Source organism: Anas acuta, chromosome W, assembly GCF_963932015.1.
Source record: "Anas acuta chromosome W, bAnaAcu1.1, whole genome shotgun sequence".
Lineage (NCBI taxonomy): Eukaryota > Metazoa > Chordata > Aves > Anseriformes > Anatidae > Anas > Anas acuta.
The window spans coordinates 12,188,986-12,212,835 of NC_089016.1; the positions used below are offsets into that span (position 1 = coordinate 12,188,986).

The 23,850-nt window shown below is 44.7% G+C and overlaps 1 protein-coding gene across 1 annotated transcript; it reads left to right on the plus strand.

Moving 5' to 3' along the window:
- The first annotated feature begins 14,785 nt into the window (after positions 1-14,785).
- LOC137847420 (GTPase-activating Rap/Ran-GAP domain-like protein 3) lies at positions 14,786-23,249 on the plus strand. The gene is made up of 7 exons (XM_068665696.1): positions 14,786-14,881; positions 15,806-15,880; positions 16,858-16,969; positions 17,681-17,779; positions 22,018-22,134; positions 22,850-23,022; positions 23,235-23,249. Exons 1-7 carry the CDS (start codon positions 14,786-14,788, stop codon positions 23,247-23,249), a joined length of 687 nt encoding a protein of 228 aa, XP_068521797.1.
- Positions 23,250-23,850: the final 601 nt, after the last annotated feature.

Consider the following 23,850-nt stretch of genomic DNA (forward strand, 5'->3'; position numbering starts at 1 on the left):
CGGAACAGGTTTTCTGGGGCCCGAGTTTTCAGTCGTCGCCCATGCCGGCAAGGGCTATGTTTAGGCTTGCTCGGAAAGAGAGAACACGGAGGGCCCAGTTGCATGTGGGGCTGTGTAAAGGCTCCCCTGGGGAGTTAAGTTGTACCCAAAGCCTTCCTCTGGGGGCACTTTTGGATGGGCGAAAGGGGCTCGGAACGCGTTTTCTGGGGCCCGATTTTTCAGTTGTCTCCGATGCCGGCTAGGGCTATATTTAGGCTTGTTGTGAAAGAGCGAACCCGGAGGGTCCAGTTGCATGTGGGGCTGCGTAAAGGCTCCTCTGGGGAGTTCAGTTGTACCCAAAGCCTTCTTTTGGGGGCACTTTTGGATGGGCGAAAGGGTCTTGTAATGCGTTTTCTTTACCGGATTTTTCAGTCGTCTCCAATGCCGGCTAGGGCTGTATTTATGGTTGCTGTGAAAGAGCGAATAAGGAGGGTCCAGTTGCATGTGGAGCTGCGTAAAGGCACCCCTGGGGAGTGCAGATGTACCCAAATTCTTCTTTTGGGGGCACTTTTGGGTGGGCGAAAGGGTCTTGTAATGCGTTTTCTTTACCGGATTTTTCAGTCGTCTCCAATGCCGGCTAGGGCTGTATTTATGGTTGCTGTGAAAGAGCGAATAAGGAGGGTCCAGTTGCATGTGGGGCTGCGTAAAGGCTCCCCTGGGGAGTTCAGTTGTACCCAAAGCCTTCTTTTGGGGGCACTTTTGGATGGGCGAAAGGGACTCGCAATGCGTTTTCTGGGCCCGCTTTTTCAGTCTTCTCCCATTGCCGGCTAGGGCTATATTTAGGGTTGCTGTGAAAGAGCGAATAAGGAGGGTCCAGTTGCATGTGGGGCTGCGTAAAGGTTCCCCTGGGGAGTTCAGATGTACCCAAATTCTTCTTTTGGAGGAACTTTTGGTTGGCGAAAGGGGCTCGGAATGCTTTTTCTGGGGCATGAGTTTTCAGTCATCTGCCATGCCGGCCAGGGCTATATTTAGGGTTGTTGGGAAAGAGCGAACCCGGAGGGTCCAGTCTCATGTGCGGCTGCGTAAAGGCTCCCCTGGGGAGTTCAGTTGTTCCCAAAGCCTTCCTTTGGGGGCATTTTGGATGGGCGAAATGGACTTGTAACGCGTTTTCTGGGGCCCGATTTTGCAGTCGTCTCCGATGCCGGCCAGGGCTGTATTTAGGGTTGTTGGGAAAGAGCGAATACGGAGGGTCCAGTTGCATGTGGGGCTGCGTAAAGGCTCCCCTGGGGAGTTCAGATGTACCCAAAGCCTTCCTTTGGGGGCACTTTTGGGTCGGCGAAAGGGGCTCGGAACAGGTTTTCTGGGGCCCGATTTTTCAGTCGTCTCCCATGCCGGCTAGGGATATATTTAGACTTGCTGTGAAAGAGCGAATAAGGAGGGTCCAGTTGCATGTGGGGCTGCGTAAAGGCTCCCCTGGGAAGTTCACTTGTACCCAAAGCCTTTATTTGGGCACACTTTTGCATGGGCGAAAGGGGCTCGGAACGCGTTTTCTTTGGCCCGAGTTTTCAGTCGTCGCCCATGCCGGCAAGGGCTGTATTTAGGGTTGCTGTGAAAGAGCGAATAAGGAGGGTCCAGTTGCATGTGGGGCTGCGTAAAGGCTCCCCTGGGGGGCTCAGATGTACCCAAACCCTTCCTTTGGGGGCACTTTTGGATGGGCGAAAGCGGCTTGTAACGCGTTTTCTGGGGCCCGAATTTTCAGTCGTCTTTGATGCCGGCCAGGACTGTATTTAGGGTTGTTGGGAAAGAGCGAACCCGGAGGGTCCAGTTGCATGTGGGGCTGCGTAAAGGCTCCCCTGGGGAGTTCAGATGTACTTAAAGCCTTCCTTTGGGGGCACTTTTGGATGGGTGAAAGGGTCTTGTAACACGTTTTCTTTGACCGGATTTTTCAGTCGTCTCCGATGCCGGCTAGGGCTGTATTTAGGCTTGCTGTGAAAGAGCGAATAAGGAGGGTCCAGTTGCATGTGGAGCTGCGTAAAGGCACCCCTGGGGAGTGCAGATGTACCCAAATTCTTCTTTTGGAGGAACTTTTGGATGGGCGAAAGGGGCTTGTAACGCCTTTTCTGGGGCATGAGTTTTCAGTCGTCTGCCATGCCGGCTAGGGCTACATTTAGATTTGCTGTGAAAGAGCGAATACGGAGGGTCCAGCTGCATGTGGGGCTGCGTAAAGGCTCCCCTGGGGAGTTCAGATGTACCCAAAGCCTTCTTTTGGGGGCACTTTTGGATGGGCGAAAGGGTCTTGTAATGCGTTTTCTTTACCGGATTTTTCAGTCGTCTCCAATGCCGGCTAGGGCTGTATTTATGGTTGCTGTGAAAGAGCGAATAAGGAGGGTCCAGTTGCATGTGGGGCTGCGTAAAGGCTCCCCTGGGGAGTTCAGTTGTACCCAAATCCTTCTTTTGGGGGCACTTTTGGATGGGCGAAAGGGACTCGCAATGCGTTTTCTGGGCCTGCTTTTTCAGTCTTCTCCCATTGCCGGCTAGGGCTATATTTAGGGTTGCTGTGAAAGAGCGAATAAGGAGGGTCCAGTTGCATGCGGGGCTGCGTAAAGGTTCCCCTGGGGAGTTCAGATGTACCCAAATTCTTCTTTTGGAGGAACTTTTGGTTGGTGAAAGGGGCTCGGAATGCTTTTTCTGGGGCATGAGTTTTCAGTCATCTGCCATGCCGGCCAGGGCTATATTTAGGGTTGTTGGGAAAGAGCGAACCCGGAGGGTCCAGTCTCATGTGCGGCTGCGTAAAGGCTCCCCTGGGGAGTTCAGTTGTTCCCAAAGCCTTCCTTTGGGGGCATTTTGGATGGGCGAAATGGACTTGTAACGCGTTTTCTGGGGCCCGATTTTTCAGTCGTCTCCTATGCCGGCTAGGGCTATGTTTAGGGTTGCTCAGAAACAGCGAACCAGGAGGGTCCAGTTGCATGTGGGGCTGCATAAAGGATCTCCTGGGGAGTTCAGATGTACCCAAAGCCTTCCTTTGAGGGCTCTTTTGGATGGGCGAAAGGGGCTTGTAATGCATTTTCTTTGACTAGATTTTTCAGTCGTCTCCGATGCCGGCCAGGGCTATATTTAGGGTTGCTGTGAAAGAGCGAATAAGGAGGGTCCAGTTGCATGTGGGGCTGCGTAAAGGCTCCCCTGGGTGGCTCAGATGTACCCAAACCCTTCCTTTGGGGGCTCTTTTGGATGGGCGAAAGGGTCTTGTAAAACATTTTCTTTGACCGGCTTTTTCAGTCGTCTCCGATGCCGGCTAGGGCTGTATTTAGGGTTGTTGGGAAAGACGAATACGGAGGGTCCAGTTGCATGTGGGGCTGCGTAAAGGCTCCCCTGGGGAGTTCAGATGTACCCAAAGCCTTCCTTTGGGGGCACTTTTGGATGGGTGAAAGGGTCTTGTAAAACATTTTCTTTGACCGGATTTTTCACTCGTCTCCGATGCTGGCTAGGGCTGTATTTAGGCTTGCTGTGAAAGAGCGGATCCGGAGGGTCCAGTTGCATGTGGGGCTGCGTAAAGGCTCCCCTGGGGAGTTCAGATATACCCAAAGCCTTCCTTTGGGGGCACTTTTGGATGGGCGAAAGGGGCTCGGAACGCGTTTTCTGGGGCATGAGTTTTCAGTCGTCTGCCATGCCGGCTAGGGCTACATTTAGATTTGCTGTGAAATAACGAACCCGGAGGGTCCAGCTGCATGTGGGGCTGCATAAAGGCTCCCCTGGGGAGTTCAGATGTACCCAAAGCCTACTTTTGGGGGCACTTTTGGATGGGCGAAAGAGTCTTGTAATGCGTTTTCTTTGACCGGATTTTTCAGTCGTCTCCAATGCCGGCTAGGGATATATTTAGGCTTGCTGTGAAAGAGCGAATAAGGAGGGTCCAGTTGCATGTGGGGCTGCGTAAAGGCTCCCCTGGGGAGTTCAGATGTACCCAAATTCTTCCTTTGGAGGAACTTTTGGATGGGCGAAAGGGACTCGCAATGCGTTTTCTGGGCCCGCTTTTTCAGTCTTCTCCCATTGCCGGCTAGGAATATATTAAGGCTTGCTGTGAAAGAGCGAATAAGGAGGTTGCAGTTGCATGTGGGGCTGCGTAAAGGCTCCCATGGGGAGTTCACTTGTCCCCAAAGCCTTCCTTTGGGCGCACTTTTGGGTCAGCGAAAGGGGCTCGCAATGCATTTTCTTCGGCCCGATTTTTCAGTCGTCTCCGATGCCGGCTAGGGATATATTTAGGCTGGCTGTGAAAGAGCGAATAAGGAGGGTCCAGTTGCATGTGGGGCTGCGTAAAGGCTCCCCTGGGGAGTTAAGTTGTACCCAAAGCCTTCCTCTGGGGGCACTTTTGGATGGGCGAAAGGGGCTCGGAACGCGTTTTCTGGGGCCCGATTTTTCAGTTGTCTCCGATGCCGGCTAGGGCTATATTTAGGCTTGTTGTGAAAGAGCGAACCCGGAGGGTCCAGTTGCATGTGTGGCTGCGTAAAGGCTCCTCTGGGGAGTTCAGTTGTACCCAAAGCCTTCTTTTGGGGGCACTTTTGGTTGGCGAAAGGGTCTTGTAATGCGTTTTCTTTACCGGATTTTTCAGTCGTCTCCAATGCCGGCTAGGGCTGTATTTATGGTTGCTGTGAAAGAGCGAATAAGGAGGGTCCAGTTGCATGTGGGGCTGCGTAAAGGCTCCCCTGGGGAGTTCACTTGTACCCAAAGCCTTCCTTTGGGGGCACTTTTGGGTCGGCGAAAGGGGCTCGGAACAGGTTTTCTGGGGCCCGATTTTTCAGTCGTCTCCCATGCCGGCTAGGGATATATTTAGACTTGCTGTGAAAGAGCGAATAAGGAGGGTCCAGTTGCATGTGGGGCTGCGTAAAGGCTCCCCTGGGAAGTTCACTTGTACCCAAAGCCTTCATTTGGGCACACTTTTGCATGGGCGAAAGGGGCTCGGAACGCGTTTTCTTTGGCCCGAGTTTTCAGTCGTCGCCCATGCCGGCAAGGGCTATGTTTAGGCTTGCTCGGAAAGAGAGAACACGGAGGGCCCAGTTGCATGTGGGGCTGTGTAAAGGCTCCCCTGGGGAGTTAAGTTGTACCCAAAGCCTTCCTCTGGGGGCACTTTTGGATGGGCGAAAGGGGCTCGGAACGCGTTTTCTGGGGCCCGATTTTTCAGTTGTCTCCGATGCCGGCTAGGGCTATATTTAGGCTTGTTGTGAAAGAGCGAACCCGGAGGGTCCAGTTGCATGTGTGGCTGCGTAAAGGCTCCTCTGGGGAGTTCAGTTGTACCCAAAGCCTTCTTTTGGGGGCACTTTTGGATGGGCGAAAGGGTCTTGTAATGCGTTTTCTTTACCGGATTTTTCAGTCGTCTCCAATGCCGGCTAGGGCTGTATTTATGGTTGCTGTGAAAGAGCGAATAAGGAGGGTCCAGTTGCATGTGGGGCTGCGTAAAGGCACCCCTGGGGAGTGCAGATGTACCCAAATTCTTCTTTTGGGGGCACTTTTGGGTGGGCGAAAGGGTCTTGTAATGCGTTTTCTTTACCGGATTTTTCAGTCGTCTCCAATGCCGGCTAGGGCTGTATTTATGGTTGCTGTGAAAGAGCGAATAAGGAGGGTCCAGTTGCATGTGGGGCTGCGTAAAGGCTCCCCTGGGGAGTTCAGTTGTACCCAAAGCCTTCTTTTGGGGGCACTTTTGGATGGGCGAAAGGGACTCGCAATGCGTTTTCTGGGCCCGCTTTTTCAGTCTTCTCCCATTGCCGGCTAGGGCTATATTTAGGGTTGCTGTGAAAGAGCGAATAAGGAGGGTCCAGTTGCATGTGTGGCTGCGTAAAGGTTCCCCTGGGGAGTTCAGATGTACCCAAATTCTTCTTTTGGAGGAACTTTTGGTTGGCGAAAGGGGCTCGGAATGCTTTTTCTGGGGCATGAGTTTTCAGTCATCTGCCATGCCGGCCAGGGCTATATTTAGGGTTGTTGGGAAAGAGCGAACCCGGAGGGTCCAGTCTCATGTGCGGCTGCGTAAAGGCTCCCCTGGGGAGTTCAGTTGTTCCCAAAGCCTTCCTTTGGGGGCATTTTGGATGGGCGAAATGGACTTGTAACGCGTTTTCTGGGGCCCGATTTTGCAGTCGTCTCCGATGCCGGCCAGGGCTGTATTTAGGGTTGTTGGGAAAGAGCGAATACGGAGGGTCCAGTTGCATGTGGGGCTGCGTAAAGGCTCCCCTGGGGAGTTCAGATGTACTTAAAGCCTTCCTTTGGGGACACTTTTGGATGGGTGAAAGGGTCTTGTAAAACATTTTCTTTGACCGGATTTTTCAGTCGTCTCCAATGCCAGCTAGGGATATATTTAGGCTTGCTGTGAAAGAGCGAATAAGGAGGGTCCAGTTGCATGTGGGGCTGCGTAAAGGCTCCCCTGGGGAGTTCACTTGTACCCAAAGCCTTCCTTTGGGGGCACTTTTGGGTCGGCGAAAGGGGCTCGGAACAGGTTTTCTGGGGCCCGATTTTTCAGTCGTCTCCCATGCCGGCTAGGGATATATTTAGACTTGCTGTGAAAGAGCGAATAAGGAGGGTCCAGTTGCATGTGGGGCTGCGTAAAGGCTCCCCTGGGAAGTTCACTTGTACCCAAAGCCTTCATTTGGGCACACTTTTGCATGGGCGAAAGGGGCTCGGAACGCGTTTTCTTTGGCCCGAGTTTTCAGTCGTCGCCCATGCCGGCAAGGGCTGTATTTAGGGTTGCTGTGAAAGAGCGAATAAGGAGGGTCCAGTTGCATGTGGGGCTGCGTAAAGGCTCCCCTGGGGAGTTCAGTTGTACCCAAAGCCTTCTTTTGGGGGCACTTTTGGATGGGCGAAAGGGACTCGCAATGCGTTTTCTGGGCCCGCTTTTTCAGTCTTCTCCCATTGCCGGCTAGGGCTATATTTAGGGTTGCTGTGAAAGAGCGAATAAGGAGGGTCCAGTTGCATGTGGGGCTGCGTAAAGGTTCCCCTGGGGAGTTCAGATGTACCCAAATTCTTCTTTTGGAGGAACTTTTGGTTGGTGAAAGGGGCTCGGAATGCTTTTTCTGGGGCATGAGTTTTCAGTCATCTGCCATGCCGGCCAGGGCTATATTTAGGGTTGTTGGGAAAGAGCGAACCCGGAGGGTCCAGTCTCATGTGCGGCTGCGTAAAGGCTCCCCTGGGGAGTTCAGTTGTTCCCAAAGCCTTCCTTTGGGGGCATTTTGGATGGGCGAAATGGACTTGTAACGCGTTTTCTGGGGCCCGATTTTTCAGTCGTCTCCTATGCCGGCTAGGGCTATGTTTAGGGTTGCTCATTAACAGCGAACCAGGAGGGTCCAGTTGCATGTGGGGCTGCATAAAGGATCTCCTGGGGAGTTCAGATGTACCCAAAGCCTTCCTTTGAGGGCTCTTTTGGATGGGCGAAAGGGGCTTGTAATGCATTTTCTTTGACTAGATTTTTCAGTCGTCTCCGATGCCGGCTAGGGCTATGTTTAGGGTTGCTCAGAAACAGCGAACCAGGAGGGTCCAGTTGCATGTGGGGCTGCATAAAGGATCTCCTGGGGAGTTCAGATGTACCCAAACCCTTCTTTTGGGGGCTCTTTTGGATGGGCGAAAGGGGCTTGTAACGCATTTTCTGGGGCCTGATTTTTCAGTCGTCTCTGATGCCGGCCAGGGCTGTATTTAGGGTTGTTGGGAAAGAGCGAATACGGAGGGTCCAGTTGCATGTGGGGCTGCGTAAAGGCTCCCCTGGGGAGTTCAGATGTACTTAAAGCCTTCCTTTGGGGGCACTTTTGGATGGGTGAAAGGGTCTTGTAAAACATTTTCTTTGACCGGCTTTTTCAGTCGTCTCCGATGCCGGCTAGGGCTGTATTTAGGGTTGTTGGGAAAGACGAATACGGAGGGTCCAGTTGCATGTGGGGCTGCGTAAAGGCTCCCCTGGGGAGTTCAGATGTACCCAAAGCCTTCCTTTGGGGGCACTTTTGGATGGGTGAAAGGGTCTTGTAAAACATTTTCTTTGACCGGATTTTTCACTCGTCTCCGATGCTGGCTAGGGCTGTATTTAGGCTTGCTGTGAAAGAGCGGATCCGGAGGGTCCAGTTGCATGTGGGGCTGCGTAAAGGCTCCCCTGGGGAGTTCAGATATACCCAAAGCCTTCCTTTGGGGGCACTTTTGGATGGGCGAAAGGGGCTCGGAACGCGTTTTCTGGGGCATGAGTTTTCAGTCGTCTGCCATGCCGGCTAGGGCTACATTTAGATTTGCTGTGAAATAACGAACCCGGAGGGTCCAGCTGCATGTGGGGCTGCATAAAGGCTCCCCTGGGGAGTTCAGATGTACCCAAAGCCTACTTTTGGGGGCACTTTTGGATGGGTGAAAGAGTCTTGTAATGCGTTTTCTTTGACCGGATTTTTCAGTCGTCTCCAATGCCGGCTAGGGATATATTTAGGCTTGCTGTGAAAGAGCGAATAAGGAGGGTCCAGTTGCATGTGGGGCTGCGTAAAGGCTCCCCTGGGGAGTTCAGATGTACCCAAATTCTTCCTTTGGAGGAACTTTTGGATGGGCGAAAGGGACTCGCAATGCGTTTTCTGGGGCCCGATTTTTCAGTCGTCTCCGATGCCAGCTAGGGATATATTTAGGCTTGCTGTTAAAGAGCGAATAAGGAGGGTCCAGTTGCATGTGGGGCTGTGTAAAGGCTCCCCTGGGGAGTTAAGTTGTACCCAAAGCCTTCCTCTGGGGGCACTTTTGGATGGGCGAAAGGGGCTCGGAACGCGTTTTCTGGGGCCCGATTTTTCAGTCGTATCCGATGCCAGCTAGGGATATATTTAGGCTTGCTGTTAAAGAGCGAATAAGGAGGGTCCAGTTGCATGTGGGGCTGCGTAAAGGCTCCCCTGGGGAGTTCAGTTGTACCCAAAGCCTTCCTTTGGGGGCGCTTTTTGATTGGTGAAGACGGCTCGCAACGCATTTTCTTGGCCCTGATTTTTCAGTCGTCTCCGATGCCGGCTAGGGATATATTTAGGCTTGCTCGGAAAGAGCGAATAAGGAGCTTCCAGTTGCATGTGGGGCTGTGTAAAGGCTCTACTGGGGAGTTCACTTGTACCCAAAGCCCATCTTGTGCTACCAAACCTTTCGCTCGGAGCTCCCTCTGTCGGTTCATGATTTGTATTAAATAAGGTCTTAACTGGGCATCCTGTAACTGAGGGTGATCAAGTGGCATTTCCAAGTCATAGGGCATACCATATAACATTTCAAAAGGAGAAATTCCTACATCAGTCTTGGGCTGTTTCCGTATGTTTAACAGCGCAAGAGGTAAACATTTTACCCCAGAGGCTTTTGTTTCCAGCATTAGTTTAGTTAGTTTTTTTTTAATTTCACCATTCATTCGCTCTACCTTTCCAGAACTTTGGGGATGCCACGGAGTGTGGTATTCCCAGCTTGTTCCTAGAGCTTTCATGGTCTCTCGAGACACTTTGGAGACAAAATGAGGGCCTCGGTCAGAGTCAATTGTTTCTACAATTCCATATCTAGGAACAATATTCTCAAGTAGTATTTTTACCACGGTTTGAGCCGTGGCCCTTGCTGTCGGAAAAACTTCCACAAAATGTGTAAGATGATCTACAATCACTAATAGATATTTGTACCTCCCTGTTTTTGGGAGGTCTGTAAAGTCCAATTGAATTTTAGCAAAAGGTCGGTGAGCCAATTCCCGACCTCCCGATACTTTTTTTCTCAAGTGTTGGGCGTTTACCTTTCTGCAAGTTAAACAATCATTTACAATTCGTTTTGCTATATTATAAATTCCAATACACATATACTTTATTGCAAATTGATCCACCAATGCTTGAGTTCCCCAGTGGGTGTTTTCGTGAAACCTTTGTAATACCCTCAGAGCTGCGGATTTTGAAAGCATTCCCCGTTCATCAGGCAGCATCCATTTGCCTTTATCTGTTTCTTTTATCCCCATTTGAATCATTTTGCTTTTTTCTTGTAATGTGAAGCTAAGCAGAGTATAAATTGGCCTATGATGGTAACAATGTGTGTATTTCTTCCTGTCCCCCCATTCATAATCATAGCATGGAAATTTCATTGAATCATTCCTGCAGTCTGAGCAGTCTTCCCTTGTTTTTATAATTCACACGGTCATTAGTGCCGCTCTTTTAGCCTCCTGGTCTGCCAAATTATTCCCTCTGATCTGAGGGGTGAGGCCTCGCTGGTGTCCTTTAACGTGTACTACAGCAATTTCTTTATGTCCTCTGATAGCCTGTAAGACTTGGGTAATCAGTTCTTGGTGTACTAATCCCTTTCCCTGTGAATTAATGAGCCCTCCCTCTTCCCATATTTTACCAAATGTATGTAATACCCCGTATGCATATTTTGAATCTTTATATATTGTGCCACTTTTGCCCTTTAACAGTCTTAAGGCCCGTAGTACAGCATATAATTCACAAGCCTGGGCAGACCAACTTGGACTTAAAGGTCCGGATTCAATTATTTCAAAAGTTTTCCCATTCACTAATGCGTACCCCGATTTCCGTTTCCCTTCCACTATTTGTGAAGAACCATCTACATATATCTGTTCCCCTATAAGTAACTCTTCTTCCTCCAAATCAGGTCTCAATTTTGTTTGCTCTTCTATATTTTGGAGGCAATCATGTTCTAAGGGCTAGTTCAGTTCCCCATAAAGAAACTGAGCAGGATTTTGCAGGGAAGTTGTTGTTAATGTTAGTTTTGGGGAGGAAATTAAAATTCCTTCATATTTTAGTAACCTAGCATCTGTGATCCATTTTTCTGCTTTTTGCTGTAGTACTCCCCGGATATTGTGTGGGGATATCACCTTGATTTCTCCTCCGAAGGTAATTTTCTGTGCTTCTTCTACTAATAAAGCAGCTGCTACTACTACCTGTAAACAACTTGGCCAGCCCCGACTAACTGGGTCCAGCAATTTGGATAGGTAAGCCACAGGTTTTTAACTCCCTGCCCATTCTTGGGCTAATACTCCATATGCAGTGCCCTCATTGCTGTTAACAAATAAGAAAAACCGTCTCCTCAAATCCGGAAGACTCAACACCGGAGGGCGTGCTAATTCTTCTTTTAATTTTTCTAATTGTTTTTCATCTTCTTTGGTCCATTTTAGCAACCCATCCTTAGTCAATTATTTATAAAGAAATTTAACTTTGCCGCTGTAATCTTCAATCCATTGTCTACAATAGCCAGTCAACCCTAATAATTGTCGTACCTGCCTCTTAGTTCGTTAAAGCCAATATCCCACTGATTCTGTCTGGGTCTAATTTCTTAGTTCCCTCACTTAATCGGTGGCCCAAGTATTTTACCTCTTGTTCTACAAACTGCAGCTTCGATTTCGAGACTTTCAGTCCCTGCAAGCTAAGAAAATTCAACAGCTGTATGCTGGCCTGCCTAACAGTATCTTCGTCTCTCCCTGCTAATAACAAATCATCTACATACTGTACTAATGTTACTCCTGGTGGCTTATTGTAGTTTTGTAAAATTTGCTCCAGGGCTTGTCCAAATAAATTAGGTGATTCAGTGAATCCTTGAGGAAGGACAGTCCACCGTAATTGCTGCTTTTGGTGGGTATCTGGGTCTTCCCATTCAAAGGCAAAATAATCCCTACTACCTTCCTCCAGAGGACATGCCCAAAATGCATCCTTTAAATCCACTACGCTATACCACTGACCATCTGGGTGCAATTGACCTAATAGGGTATGGGGATTTGCCACAACAGGAAATCTGGTCACGGTTCTCTTATTAATTTCTCTTAGATCATGTACCAATCTATATTTGCCATCTTTCTTTTTCACTGGTAATATTGGAGTATTAAACGGGGACATACAAGGTTCTAGCAACCCTTGTTGTAATAACCTTTGAATTTCAGGTTTTAACCCTTGTCTGCCTTCCTCAGACAGGGGGTATTGTTTAATTCTCGTTGGTACACCCGGGTTGGTTATAGCTACCTTAAAAGGTTTAATATCTAATCTTCCTACACTTTCTGGAGTGTACCAGACTTCAGGATTTATACTTTGCTCGTCCTCCGCTCTCAGAGGACACAACATAATTTTTAGCTCTTTATCTACTACCTCTAAACTTATGCCTAATTCTACTATTAAGTCTCTCCCTAACAAGTTATATTCTGCCTCAGGCGCTAAGAGTAAGGATCCCACCCCTAATTTAGAATCCGATTCAATTAACACCTCTTTGATAACAGGGACCCCAAAGGGTTCCCCTTTTGCTCCAATTACTTGAACCTTTTCTGTCGAGATTTTACATCCTAAAGGCAGATTTTGGACTGTAGATCTTTCAGCCCCTGTATCTATGAGGAACTCAATTTCCTCACGCTGGGGACCTATTTTTAACTTTATCAAGGGCTCAGTTTTCTTTCGGGTCCCCAGCAGATAGAGCCCCTGACACCCCTAGTCTTCCTTAAACATCTTCTCATCCTCCATTCTCAGTCGACACTGCTTCTTCTTATGACCTTTCTTATTGCAGTAAAAACGAGTCACATCCCTCAATCCTCCTGTCACTTTCCCTTCTCCCTCTAGTTTTTGGCGAACCACCTTTGAATCTTTTCTGTATTCGCCTCTTCTCTGCCCCTCCCGCATCACAGCCATCATTATTCGTGCTTGCTTCTTCTCCTTTTCATCCTCCCTCCTTACATACGCTTTCTGTGCCTCCCTTAACAATTCGTCTAGACCCCGGTCTTGCCAATTCTCTATTTTCTCTAATTTTTTCCTAATGTCTATCCAAGACTTTGCTACAAACTGAGTTTTTAGCAAAGCCTCTCCAACAGGGGTTCCTGGATCTAATCCCGAGTATAGTTGCAAACTTTTGCGTAATCTCTCCAACCATTCTGTCGGTGTTTCATCTTTCTTTTGTTGCTCATTAAAGGCCTTATTAATGTTTTGCCCTCTCGGGACTGATTCCCTAATTCCCTGAATGATAATGGTCCTAAGGTCCTGCATATGGCCACGATATATAGGATACTGATTATACCAATTGTGCCTCTGTAATGGCCATTTAACATCTGCTGAAGGACCTTGCTGGTGTTGCTGATCCCAAATTCGCATTCCAGCTTTTCTAATCATTCCTCTCTCTTCCGATGTAAATAATATCCCTAAAATAGATTGCATCTCTTCCCAGGTGTAGATATTGGGCCCTAAGAACTGATCTACCCGTTCTGCCACCCCTAAGGGGTCCTCCAATAGGTTTCCCATTTCTTTCTTAAAGTCTCGGACATCTCTGGAGTTCATGGGGATGGCCACATATCCCATACTGGGTTGTGGTCCTCCCATTGCTATTTCCCTTAGTGGATACAACCCCTCTTCATTTTTAAGCTGCTGTCTTCTGGCCTGACTCCTAGTTATTGGTCCCTGAGCACTAGAGTCAGAGTCGCTGTCGGCATCTCCCTGGGGCTGCGGATTAGGAGGCCCAGGAGTCGAAGGGGCTGCAGGTGGGATTGGTGAAACATAGGGAGGCGGTGGGGCTGGGATCTCTAATTCTCGGTTTTTCTTATGCCTCCCGTCCCCTCCTTTTTCTTTTAGAGGGTATAATTTGGTCTGAGTTTCCAAACTGATCCACAAATGTGCATACTCACTCTCTTCTAAACTAAAGGGTTCCTTTGAGTTCACATAAATATTTAGGGCCTGGCAAACCCAATCATCAAAGGACCCAAATACAGGCCAGTAAAGGTGGTCTCCTCAAATCTGTTTACCACCCCAAACTTCAATGCAATAATGTATCATTTTTACTTTATTTCTTCCCTGCCTAAAAGGGGAATCATCCCAATTTTTGATCATTAATCCCAAAGGACTATCTGGAGGAATAGGGGGTAACCTAACATCTGTCGTTACCCCGCCCACGGGACCAGAAGGCTTACTCTTCTTCTGTCCCATCTTCTGGAGGGCCTTCACACACACACACAAATCGCTTCCCCCTTTTCGTGGCCCAGTCCCTCACGGGATGTGGGAACCGCACTACCGAGGGGTCCGCACTCGCTTCGTCCGCAATTGGACATCTCACAACGCTACGCTCCAGGATACCCAACCCCAACCGAACAGATCACCGGCCTATACTTACTCACTCCTGAGTCTTCGTTCGGTCTTCGTGCACAAAGATTACTAGGGGTTGCTGGCTTTATTTGCTTGCTGCTGAATCTTGGGTTCATCAGTGAAGGGTTTGAGTGAAAGTAGTCCAAGTGAAGGCCGCTGAAATCAGCGGGGCGACCCCTCTGAAGGTCTTTCAATCAACTTGCCTTCATCCGAGTCACAGCACCAAATTTGTTATAAGTTGCCCCCGTAATTAATTTTCAGAGAGCATTGCATTAATAGAAAGGAATTTATTGAGTAAGTAACAGCAAGCAAAACAGCGCTGGGCAGCCGGGGAGTCTCGGCTCCGCCAACGGTGTGCACCTTACCCCCGCCAGGGTCCCTTTTTATATCTTGGTAATTTCAGGATTACGCAGCACATCCTGGTATATTCTGCGACTGCGCGCACTGTTGCTAGGGGGTCGTCTCTGTCCCTCTGGTGGTCGTGAAGATGAAGGCCGTAGTCTTCCTCGGCATTGTGGTTCAACTTCTTTCTTTATTTGGTCATGTTGGCCCAGCATGAGACAGGAAGGCAGGATGTTGATACACTAGTTTATCAACTTATCAGGAGATGGTTACATGAGCTTTGCAGCAGTGTTTTTGAACAAAAGAGGCACCCAACATAGCCGCCCGAAAGCCCATGCTGGAGAACTGCATCTCCTGACATGCTCTGCGCACCCAACATAGCCTCCAGGAAGTCCAGTGCCCGAGAACTGCATCTCCCCAACATGGCCTCCATGGTTTGGGTCAATCCTGGACATGAAGACGGACTAGGAGAAGCACTCTTTGAGAGCAGTCCTGCAGAGAAGGGCTTGGGGGTTCTGGTGAATGAAAAGCTTGAAATAAGCCAGAAGTGCATGCTTGCAGGCCAGAATGCCAACTGAATCCTGGGCTGCATCAACAGAGGAATGGCCAGCAGGTTAAGGGAGGGGATTGTCTCCCTCTATTCTGCCCTTCTAAGGCCCCACTTGAAGTAGTGTGTCCAGGTCTGGGCCCCCCAGAACAAGAAGGATGTTTATCTTTTAAGAGTGGGTCCAGAGTGGGGCTACAAAAGTGCTCAAGGGGATGGAACACTTCTCCTATGAAGAAAGGCTAAGAGAGCTGGGGCTTTTCAACCTATAGAAGAGAAGGCTCCGGGGTGACCCCATTGCAACCTTGCAGTACTTAAAGGGGACGTAAAAAAAAAGATGGGGAACAACTATTCTTAATCAGATAAAGACAGGATAAGGGGGAATGGCTTTAAACTAAAAGAGGTGAGATTTAGATTAGAGTTTAGGAGGAAATACTTCACTTGGAGGGTGGCGAGGCACTGGAACAGGTTGCCCAGAGAGGTTGTGAATGCCTCATCCTTGGTTCAAGACCAGATTGGACAAGGCCCTGAGCAACCTGATCTAGTGAGTGGTGTCCCTGCCTATGGCAGGGTGGTTGGAACTGGATGATCTTTGAGGTCCCTTCCAACCCAAGCCATTCTATGATTTCATGCTGTCGTTCTGTTGATTACTATGTTGGACACTTCATATTTTGAGCTTCCTTTTTTTTATAAGCTATGTAGGCTTTGACTGCAGCTCCATAGTGATCAGTGCAGTCTTTCTTCAGGGTATAGATAATTCCCCTTCTTTCTTAATAACTGTAATAGCAATTCCAAGCTGTAAACTACTTTGTCATCCTAAGTTGTCCTTTCTTCTTAGGCTTTAGGTTATATATTAGTGACAAAAGCTTAATTTAATTAAAATACCTGTTTGTATTAGGCGCTGAAATTGAAAACCACTGTGAAAGGGGATACACCACCTACCCTGGCAACCACCAGCTTCTGTAAAAAGGAGGTGAGTGAACCCATTTGTGTAAGGAGAGTTCAAAAAAAAAACAAAACACTAAATTCAATTGAGCATAGCACTGTATATCAGTTGTATATATTGTTTATTTACTTTTCTGATTAGATACTATAGCAGCAAAGTTGTAATGTATAGTGTGTTAAAGTGATTCTTCAGCCCATAGCAAATGAATAAAGGATGAGCCTGAAGGTAGTAGTACTTCTCATGCTAATGCAAGTCTGGATATTTTTATATCTGATCATATTTCATGAAAGAAAAACAAAACAAAACAAAACAAAAAAACATAATATTTTCCATAACCAATCATCTTTTGATTATTTTAACATCTTTATCAAGTTTAAAGCAAAATTTAGTTGTGTTTTTATTTCCTGTAACTACATTTTTTTTACAAGGCATAGGAGTGAAAAATGTAAATTACACTTTTCTAGGTGCATCTTATATATAGAAACTTCAGAAGTGCTTGTAGAATTTCAGACTGCAGCTTAATACTTAATATTAGAGAAGAGAGGGAAGAGGGGACAGAACTTAGGAGGTAAGTACAGAGAACACATGACAAAGGAACATTTTTGGGGAAAGGTAGTTTTAGCAGTACCATGTCTAAATATCACAAATGAACCATGAAATGAAATCAAACTGTATATGCATGGTGGTGCATATATTTTAAGTCTGTATTTTAATTGTTTAATAAGAAATTTCCAGGGTTGCACTGAATATCAGCTGCTTGGGTTTTAATTCCAGTGTTCCAAGAGTGTATCATACTTATTAGTCTCCAAATCCAATTGGTAGGGAGAGTATTTCTCTTCAAGAAAATTAATTAGATTTTGTTATTTCAAATTCAAAAAATATACTTTTAAGAAATGTACCCTGCCAAAAGTATTTACGTGTTCTTACATGTCACATCTCATTCGTGTCTATATGATCAGTATTTCTTAGTATAATCAATATGTATCCCTTATGTTACATCATAGCCTTGGGAGTCCCAATCTTTCTGCAGTAATTTTCCTCATGAAGTTGTCTGTGCAGATTCCTGGGGCCAGTCCTTGCTGGTTTCTACAGACGCTGGCATCTTGTTAATTGATGGTTAGTAAATGATGCTGTGTTCTTGTGTCAATTATTTATGTATCTGACCATTTTCTTCAAAATAAATGTTCATAAGCTCTGTTTAGGTAATTGGTAAGTCCTCACCTGCAAGGAGAGTACCAATCCAAGTGAATCTATTACATTTATGTAATCTAGCTGCAGATTTTTTCTCTGCATCAGAATTCTTATTTGGAGCCAATTTTTGTGCAGATTTCTGAATGTTTTGTTATTTCAGATGCTGTTATCATGGCCATCTGAAAAGATTTATGAAGTCAAACCCAAACTCAAGGAGCGTCTGGATTTTTTAGCCCTTGATGATACTAATGAACATGAAGCAAAAGGCTTATGTGGTGATGAAAGCCTGTTTCTTCCATAGCAGTGCTTTTACTAGTTTCACCTCTTATCTTCTGTGTGTCACATAAGGCCATTGGGACTAAGGGAATGAAGTCAGTTATCAGTGAATATTTTCAGACTTTCGAAAGAAAGGTCCCTTTCAGGCTTCAGTTGCATAATTTCATCCATGGCAATGATAAAACACTCCTATAAGGAAGTACTGGTTATGATGGTGCAGCATACATACGAGCTTTGTGCAGAATGTTTTATTTTCATGAGAAAAAACAAGACTTATTTTATTAGAAAGAAATAGTTCAGAACCATTGACTACCAAATTTTAGCAGAATTTTAAAGAAATACGTGTGTTTTCTTTTTTAGATGGTCAGCCATCAGTTCAAGTATTTGATAAAACTCTCCAAATAAAGCAGATGCATGTGTTGGAAGCTCTGGATCTTTTGATTGCCCGAACAGACGAAAGTAGGAAAGGTCCTTGTTATTTGGTTCTTATTTGAATGTCTGTTTAACTGTTTATTTGGCAGACATATCAGTAGAAGGGAATGCCTTAGGTGCTTTTCTTTAAGAGTTGTTTTTGTTTTTTAACTTGGAAGCATGCTGTAGAATTTTAATTCCCACAGCACTAGATTTATATAATCACCTTTTGTCCTTTTGTCACATAACATAGCTATTCTTAATTATTGTAATTAGGTTTTTGAGCTCTGAGTTTATTGTTCTCCTTTTCAGATCTTTCCACTACTTTCCCTTTGCTGATTTCCCCTGGGCTGCTTATGTACATGCCCTATGGCTTTAGGGTTTGTAAGTGTCTTGAGGTAATCATGTTTTTATCAGTGGCAAGTGCATTAGATGCCTCATTTAGAATAAGGGAGTGCATACAACAAGTACTGTTTGTTGTTTGTTTGCTTGTTTTTCTAAAAGGTGTGGAAAAAAATCTCTAGATGCTCAGAATCATGCTTCAGAGCAAACCTGAAACTGGCCATATTGAATCATCAAATGGTTTTGGTTGGAAACAACTTTACAAGACCTTTTAGTCCGACCTCCCTGCCATGGTCAGGTACATCTTTCAGTAGATGAGGTTGCCCAAAGCCTCATCCAGCCTGACCTTGAACACTTCAGGAGATGGGACATCCACATCTTCTCTGGGCAACCTGTTCCAGTGCCTCACCACTCTCATAGATTAGATAAAAGGAATAAATTCTTCGCTAAATCTACCATCTTTCTGTTTGAAACTATTACGCCTTGTGCTGTCACTATGTGCCCTTGTAAAATGTCTCTCTCTCTCTTTCTTATAAGCCTCCTTTAAGTATTGAAAGGCCACAATAACATCTCCTCAGAGACTTCTTATATCCAGGTTAAAAGAACACAGCTTTCTCAGCCTTTCTTGTAGGTGTTCCAGCCCTCTTATCATTTTTGTGACCCTTCTCTGGATCCACTTTAACAGGTCCATGTCCTTCTTGTGCTGGGCGCACCTGAGCTGAACACAGTACTCCAGGTTGTATCTTACAGGGGCAGTGTGAAGTGGGGGAGTATCACTTCCCTCGACCTTCTAGGCCACACTTCTTTTTGTGCAGCACAGGATATGATTAACTTTCTGGGCTGAAGGTAGACATTACTGGCTCATGTCAGATTTGTCATCCACCAGTATATAGTTGGTCTCCAGCTACTCTTAGAACTCAACACTCTGGAAATCTCCCTAGCTGAATAATGTGTTTGTTCAGTTGTACAAAAATGTGGAGGAAATTACTTATGCTGTCACTGTTCTACCAAATATGTTACTGGTTTTTGTTCTGTGATGTGTAACCACATTCTAGTGCTATAGATTATATTCTCTTAAATATTCTGGTATAAAAAAAAGAAAAAAAAAAAAAAAAAAAAACTTAAAACCCGTCTGTCCAAACAACTTTTTTTTTTTTTACCCTCTTTTCAAAAGGATTAAATGTCCCTAAAATATGCACTTTTTCAGTTAGGTACTTTTTACCCAAAAGTCTGTGAAGTGAATACGCACAGTGCAAGAACAGGATCTGTATGTGTAACACAGATAAAATAATTAGAAATCTGGTTGTTTTATTGTTTTTTACCACATTATGTCTGTTTGCTCAATATTAGCTGAAGTGACATTTACCCAAGCTAAGGGTAAAATGTGGTTCCTTTCATACCATTGGGAGTTGCCCATTTTGGCTTGACCTGATGAAATTCATCCTGGAACCCTTGCACAACCAGCTGAGATTACCTGAGAGGCATTTGCAGTCATCTCTGAAGACACCTGGCGGGTGGGTGACATTTTTGAAGATCTGAAAAGGGTAGTTGTATCTGAAGCTTAGTTTATGAAACTTCTAGAATAGATAATTGCATTTAATAGTCAAAATGCTGTGATGATTGGTTAAACCTGAAGAGAGAGATGTTACAAGCCATTTTGAGGTAACAGGATTAGGCATTACTGGCATCAATTCATGATGCTTCAAGCATATTTTGATAAAGAGTTTTTGTGTAAAAAGTTGAAGAGATTTTTGACTGCTGTTGTGGGTGCTTTCTGAATCATTTAGAGGAGAGAAAGGTCTTTTGTTCTTGCTAGTATCCTTGCCTCTTGTTTTGTATTTGTATACCATAGTGAAACTGAGATCTGGAGTGGAAGTTATCATTGCCCTTTATTTTCAGACTATGCCTCAGTCTAGTTAAATGTTAGATGGGTAAAAGCAATCTTATATTGGGTGTACAAATTGGTATTAAAGACTATATGGATTTTTAGGATACAATAATATATTAAAAGGTTAATTTTGTATGTACTTTAAATGCGTCCTTCTGATGTACTTCAAGTGCATCGATGTAGAACTGGTATTTTAAGACTCAAGCAGAAAGACTGATGTTTGTGTTATGAAAATGTTCATATAGAATGTGGTATTATCCAGCACTCAGTTCTAACAACCAGGTTTGAGATCACTTTAAGGTAGCTCATTTCAGAAGAAAATCCTGTTTCTACTGCTTTCTAGTACCCTCTGCATTTCTGGGAGAGAGGAAATGTTAACAGTGAAACTAGAACTGAAGATAATGCTATCACTGAGATTTTTCAGGTCAGCATACCAAAAGAAGGGGGTATTTCAGGCACCAACAATACATCTGGTATTAATGACAGATGCAGAAATTGCTTTGGTAGCAGTGCTCTCTTTTCTAATGTTAATTAAACTTGACTTAGTAATGAGAGATGAGTTATAGAAGTGGATCCACTTTGTCCTCCAAAAATGTTTGTTTATTTTTTTGCTACAACTTATTTTGTGAAACACTTAGACATGGTGAGGGGGAAGGAGGAAGAGCTCCTTCACTTGGAATAATCAAGTCTGTAGGAGGTGAAGAAAAACTCTCTTAAAAAAAACGACACCAAAGAAAAGCTTGGATGATAGTCAGTTTCATGAGCAGCCACAGATGTAACACCACAGTGGGGTTATTTGGGACATTTGCAAAACAACTAGTATCCTGAAAGAGGAACGCATTGAGGAGTGCAATCTCTAGGATGCATCCTATAGGACACACCTGACAAAGAGACAGAGCTGAATTAATGAGTAGTAATGCTGTTCTTGAACATTTGATTTAGCTTATGTTTTCTAGCCTTCCTTTCAAAAGGGTGAATTTTGCTTGCCATTCTTCCTCCATGAACTCATTCATGGAAGCACGCATTCTTGTATGTACGTTCTTGAAAAGAGAGAGATTGCATATATTTCATTTTCCTTTTATCGGTGTTGACAGTAAGAATTTGCTGGTTGATCAGTGTTTCAAGTTGTGGTGGACTTAAGGAAACATTGCATCTTCTTTTCTCTTACACTTTCTATGGGAAAAGAAGGTCATAAAGGTTCCAGAAGCTGGATTCATGTTTATCTATTATCAGAATTGAAGGCAGCACATGTGATCTTGCTTTTGTATTTATGATTGGATCCACACTGACTATACATGTATATTAAGAAAGCGTGCTTATGTTTCCAGCTATACCAGCTAGACTAGTAAGAGTATACTTTTGTCAGAAAATCTTGTTTTACTTCCATTTTAAGAAACTTGGCTTTTAGTTAAGAAACTACTCTTAACAATAGCTTATTTCCAACTGCAAATAGTAGTGTATCATTTATTTATTTATTTATTTTAAATTTCAGAGTTGTGTATTCCACTCATGTCTATCTTTGTGGAAAAAAAACATTTAGCCGTGGTGGTGGATGCTATGCTATTTTTGCAGTTGGAATATGCCTTGAACCTAACTTGCCTAACTTTGAAGAACTGATAAGCAAAACCAGTCCGCATGCAAAAGGTTTTCAGACTCTGTTAAGGATCCAGGTATCAGCTGCTAGGCTGGATGGTTCCAGAATTTAAAGTTAACCCTTCTTCTCTTGCCTTTAGTTTGTATCTGTCGTATTTTCACCATCTCCTAGCAGTGTAGGTTTCACTGTTTTGAGGCTCCTATTATTTATTGCCACAGCACCATCTGATGGGAAACTCTGCTAGTGAACTGAAAGGGTTGCTTACTGGAACTGTAGAGTCTAGATAGAGTTCACAAGCAGTCTTCCTGTCACATTGCTGCTTACACTCAGAGAAGCAAAATTGTTTAACTTTGCTTTTATGGCAATGCTGTCTGTTAGGTGATTCATCTCTTTGGAAGTATTAATTTCAAACCACCACTGTCTTTTTCTAATTTGCTGTATCCTGACTTTCTCCATCTTCAGGAAAAGACTCTCGTCTCCTTGTCTTCAGATTGAGTGCTGTCCAAAAAGATATAGAAACAAAGCAGATGATAAGAAGCAAATATGACTGCAGAGAAAATAAATTGGAGAGAACAAAAGGTAGCTTTATTATCTTGTATTAAAAGTGTCCACTGTGGTATTGTGCCAGTAGTTGCCAGGGTTTATTAGCTCCCTTGAGGCTGTTGTGGGTATTCACCTTTAGTTTTATCCCTGGACAGTTAATTCAAACTTTAAGCTTATGTGTGAAAATAACATAGGGTACAGTCCAGCCTATCATTTGAGAACTTGGTAAAAAAATACCATGTTACTTGGCAATCACTGCTGATGAAAAGCTCTGGTGAAAAACAGATATGTTGCTTTCAGGATTGAGGGGTATAAGAAAAATTACGCATGGATGTAAGACTGAAATAAAGGTCACTGTGAGGTAGAAGAACAATGGCAAATCTTTTTTAATTAGTAATGCTTAGAATAGTTTGGGTATTGCAGATTATTTTAGTAGATGTAAACATTTTCCGATATTCAGCATCAAGCTTCCTTGGAAAGCTGGAAACTGCAGAATAGTAAAGAAAAAAATATATATTTACTCTTTTACTTGCAAAAGGAGTAGGGGGGAAAATAGTTTTCAAAAGAGTTACAGCCTTTTGTCTTTTTCTAGAATTTAATATTATCCTGTTGGGATGTTTGTAATTGTGTGGTGCTCAGGTATCAGATATCCATTGTACTAACCATCATACAAATACAGAACAAAAATTAAAAAATAAAAAAAACAGTCTTTACCCCAAATACTTACAACCTAAATTGTTTTTTTTCTTAGGCTGCCATTTGTATGCCATTAATACTCACCATGGCAGTGAACTGAGGATTGTTGTGGCTATTGGGAACAAACTACTTCTCATCACAAAGAAATACAATCCATGCAACAGTTTAACCAGCAGCTCTCTGCTGTCATTACCTGAATCTCCAGTAGACAAGTTCCAGTACATCTGGGTATGTGTAATCTAATCACTAATCACTTTTACAGACTGGGCAGCACTCAGCTAGTGGAGGAAAAAGGCAAAAAGCATGCATTTTATCGTCTGGAACCTCCAGACAGATGTAAGTGAGAAGCAATACGATGGAGATCCATCATTGATATGCCAAAGAAATATTTCAGACTTCTTAAATTGTCATCTTGTTCTGTATCATGCTTCTCTGCTTAGATTACATCCTTGTAAATTCATGGAGTAATTCAATATTCACACTAAGAGCCTGAAAAAGAGAATAATACTATTATTTATCTCATAGGAAATACACCTTTCTGACCCTCCAGTGGTTATGACACTGGTGGATGGACCTACTGGAGACAGTGACGATATGATCTGTGTGGCGTATCGGCATCAGTTTGATTTAGTTAATGAAAGTATTGGGGAGTCCTATAGACTGCATCATGTTGAAGCAAACAAAGTAAATTTCTAGCATTTAAACTATTTTCTTGCAGAATAGGTCCATGCTGTGCTGACCTCCTGGGAGCAGCATTTACAGAGATCCTCTCTTCTCCTTTACTTATCACTTTTTTAACATCTACTTTAGAGTACTCGGAGGCATTTTTTCCTTTTGGAATGTGTGATAATAATCACTCCTAAGAGAGGTAGTTATAAGGTATGACATATTAGGAAAGAGCCTGTGTTTCAAGCTCTGGAATATTGTTGTCAGTATAAATGCAAAGCCATTTTTTCTCCTTCCTTAGTCAATATTTTGATTTTTGTCTTTTCTTCATGGTCTCAGTGTTTTATTCTTTAGGAGGTTGCAGCAAAATAATTTCAGGTTTTGGCCACC

Coding starts and splice junctions, on each gene's coding strand:
- LOC137847420 (XM_068665696.1), top strand. CDS start 14,786: ATGGCCTCCATGGTTTGGGTCAATCCTGGACATGAAGACGGACTAGGA. Junction 15,881..16,857: donor CCAGCTTCTGTAAAAAGGAG/GTGAGTGAACCC, acceptor GTTACATCATAG/CCTTGGGAGTCCCAATCTTT. Junction 16,970..17,680: donor TGGCATCTTGTTAATTGATG/GTTAGTAAATGA, acceptor TTTCTTTTTTAG/ATGGTCAGCCATCAGTTCAA.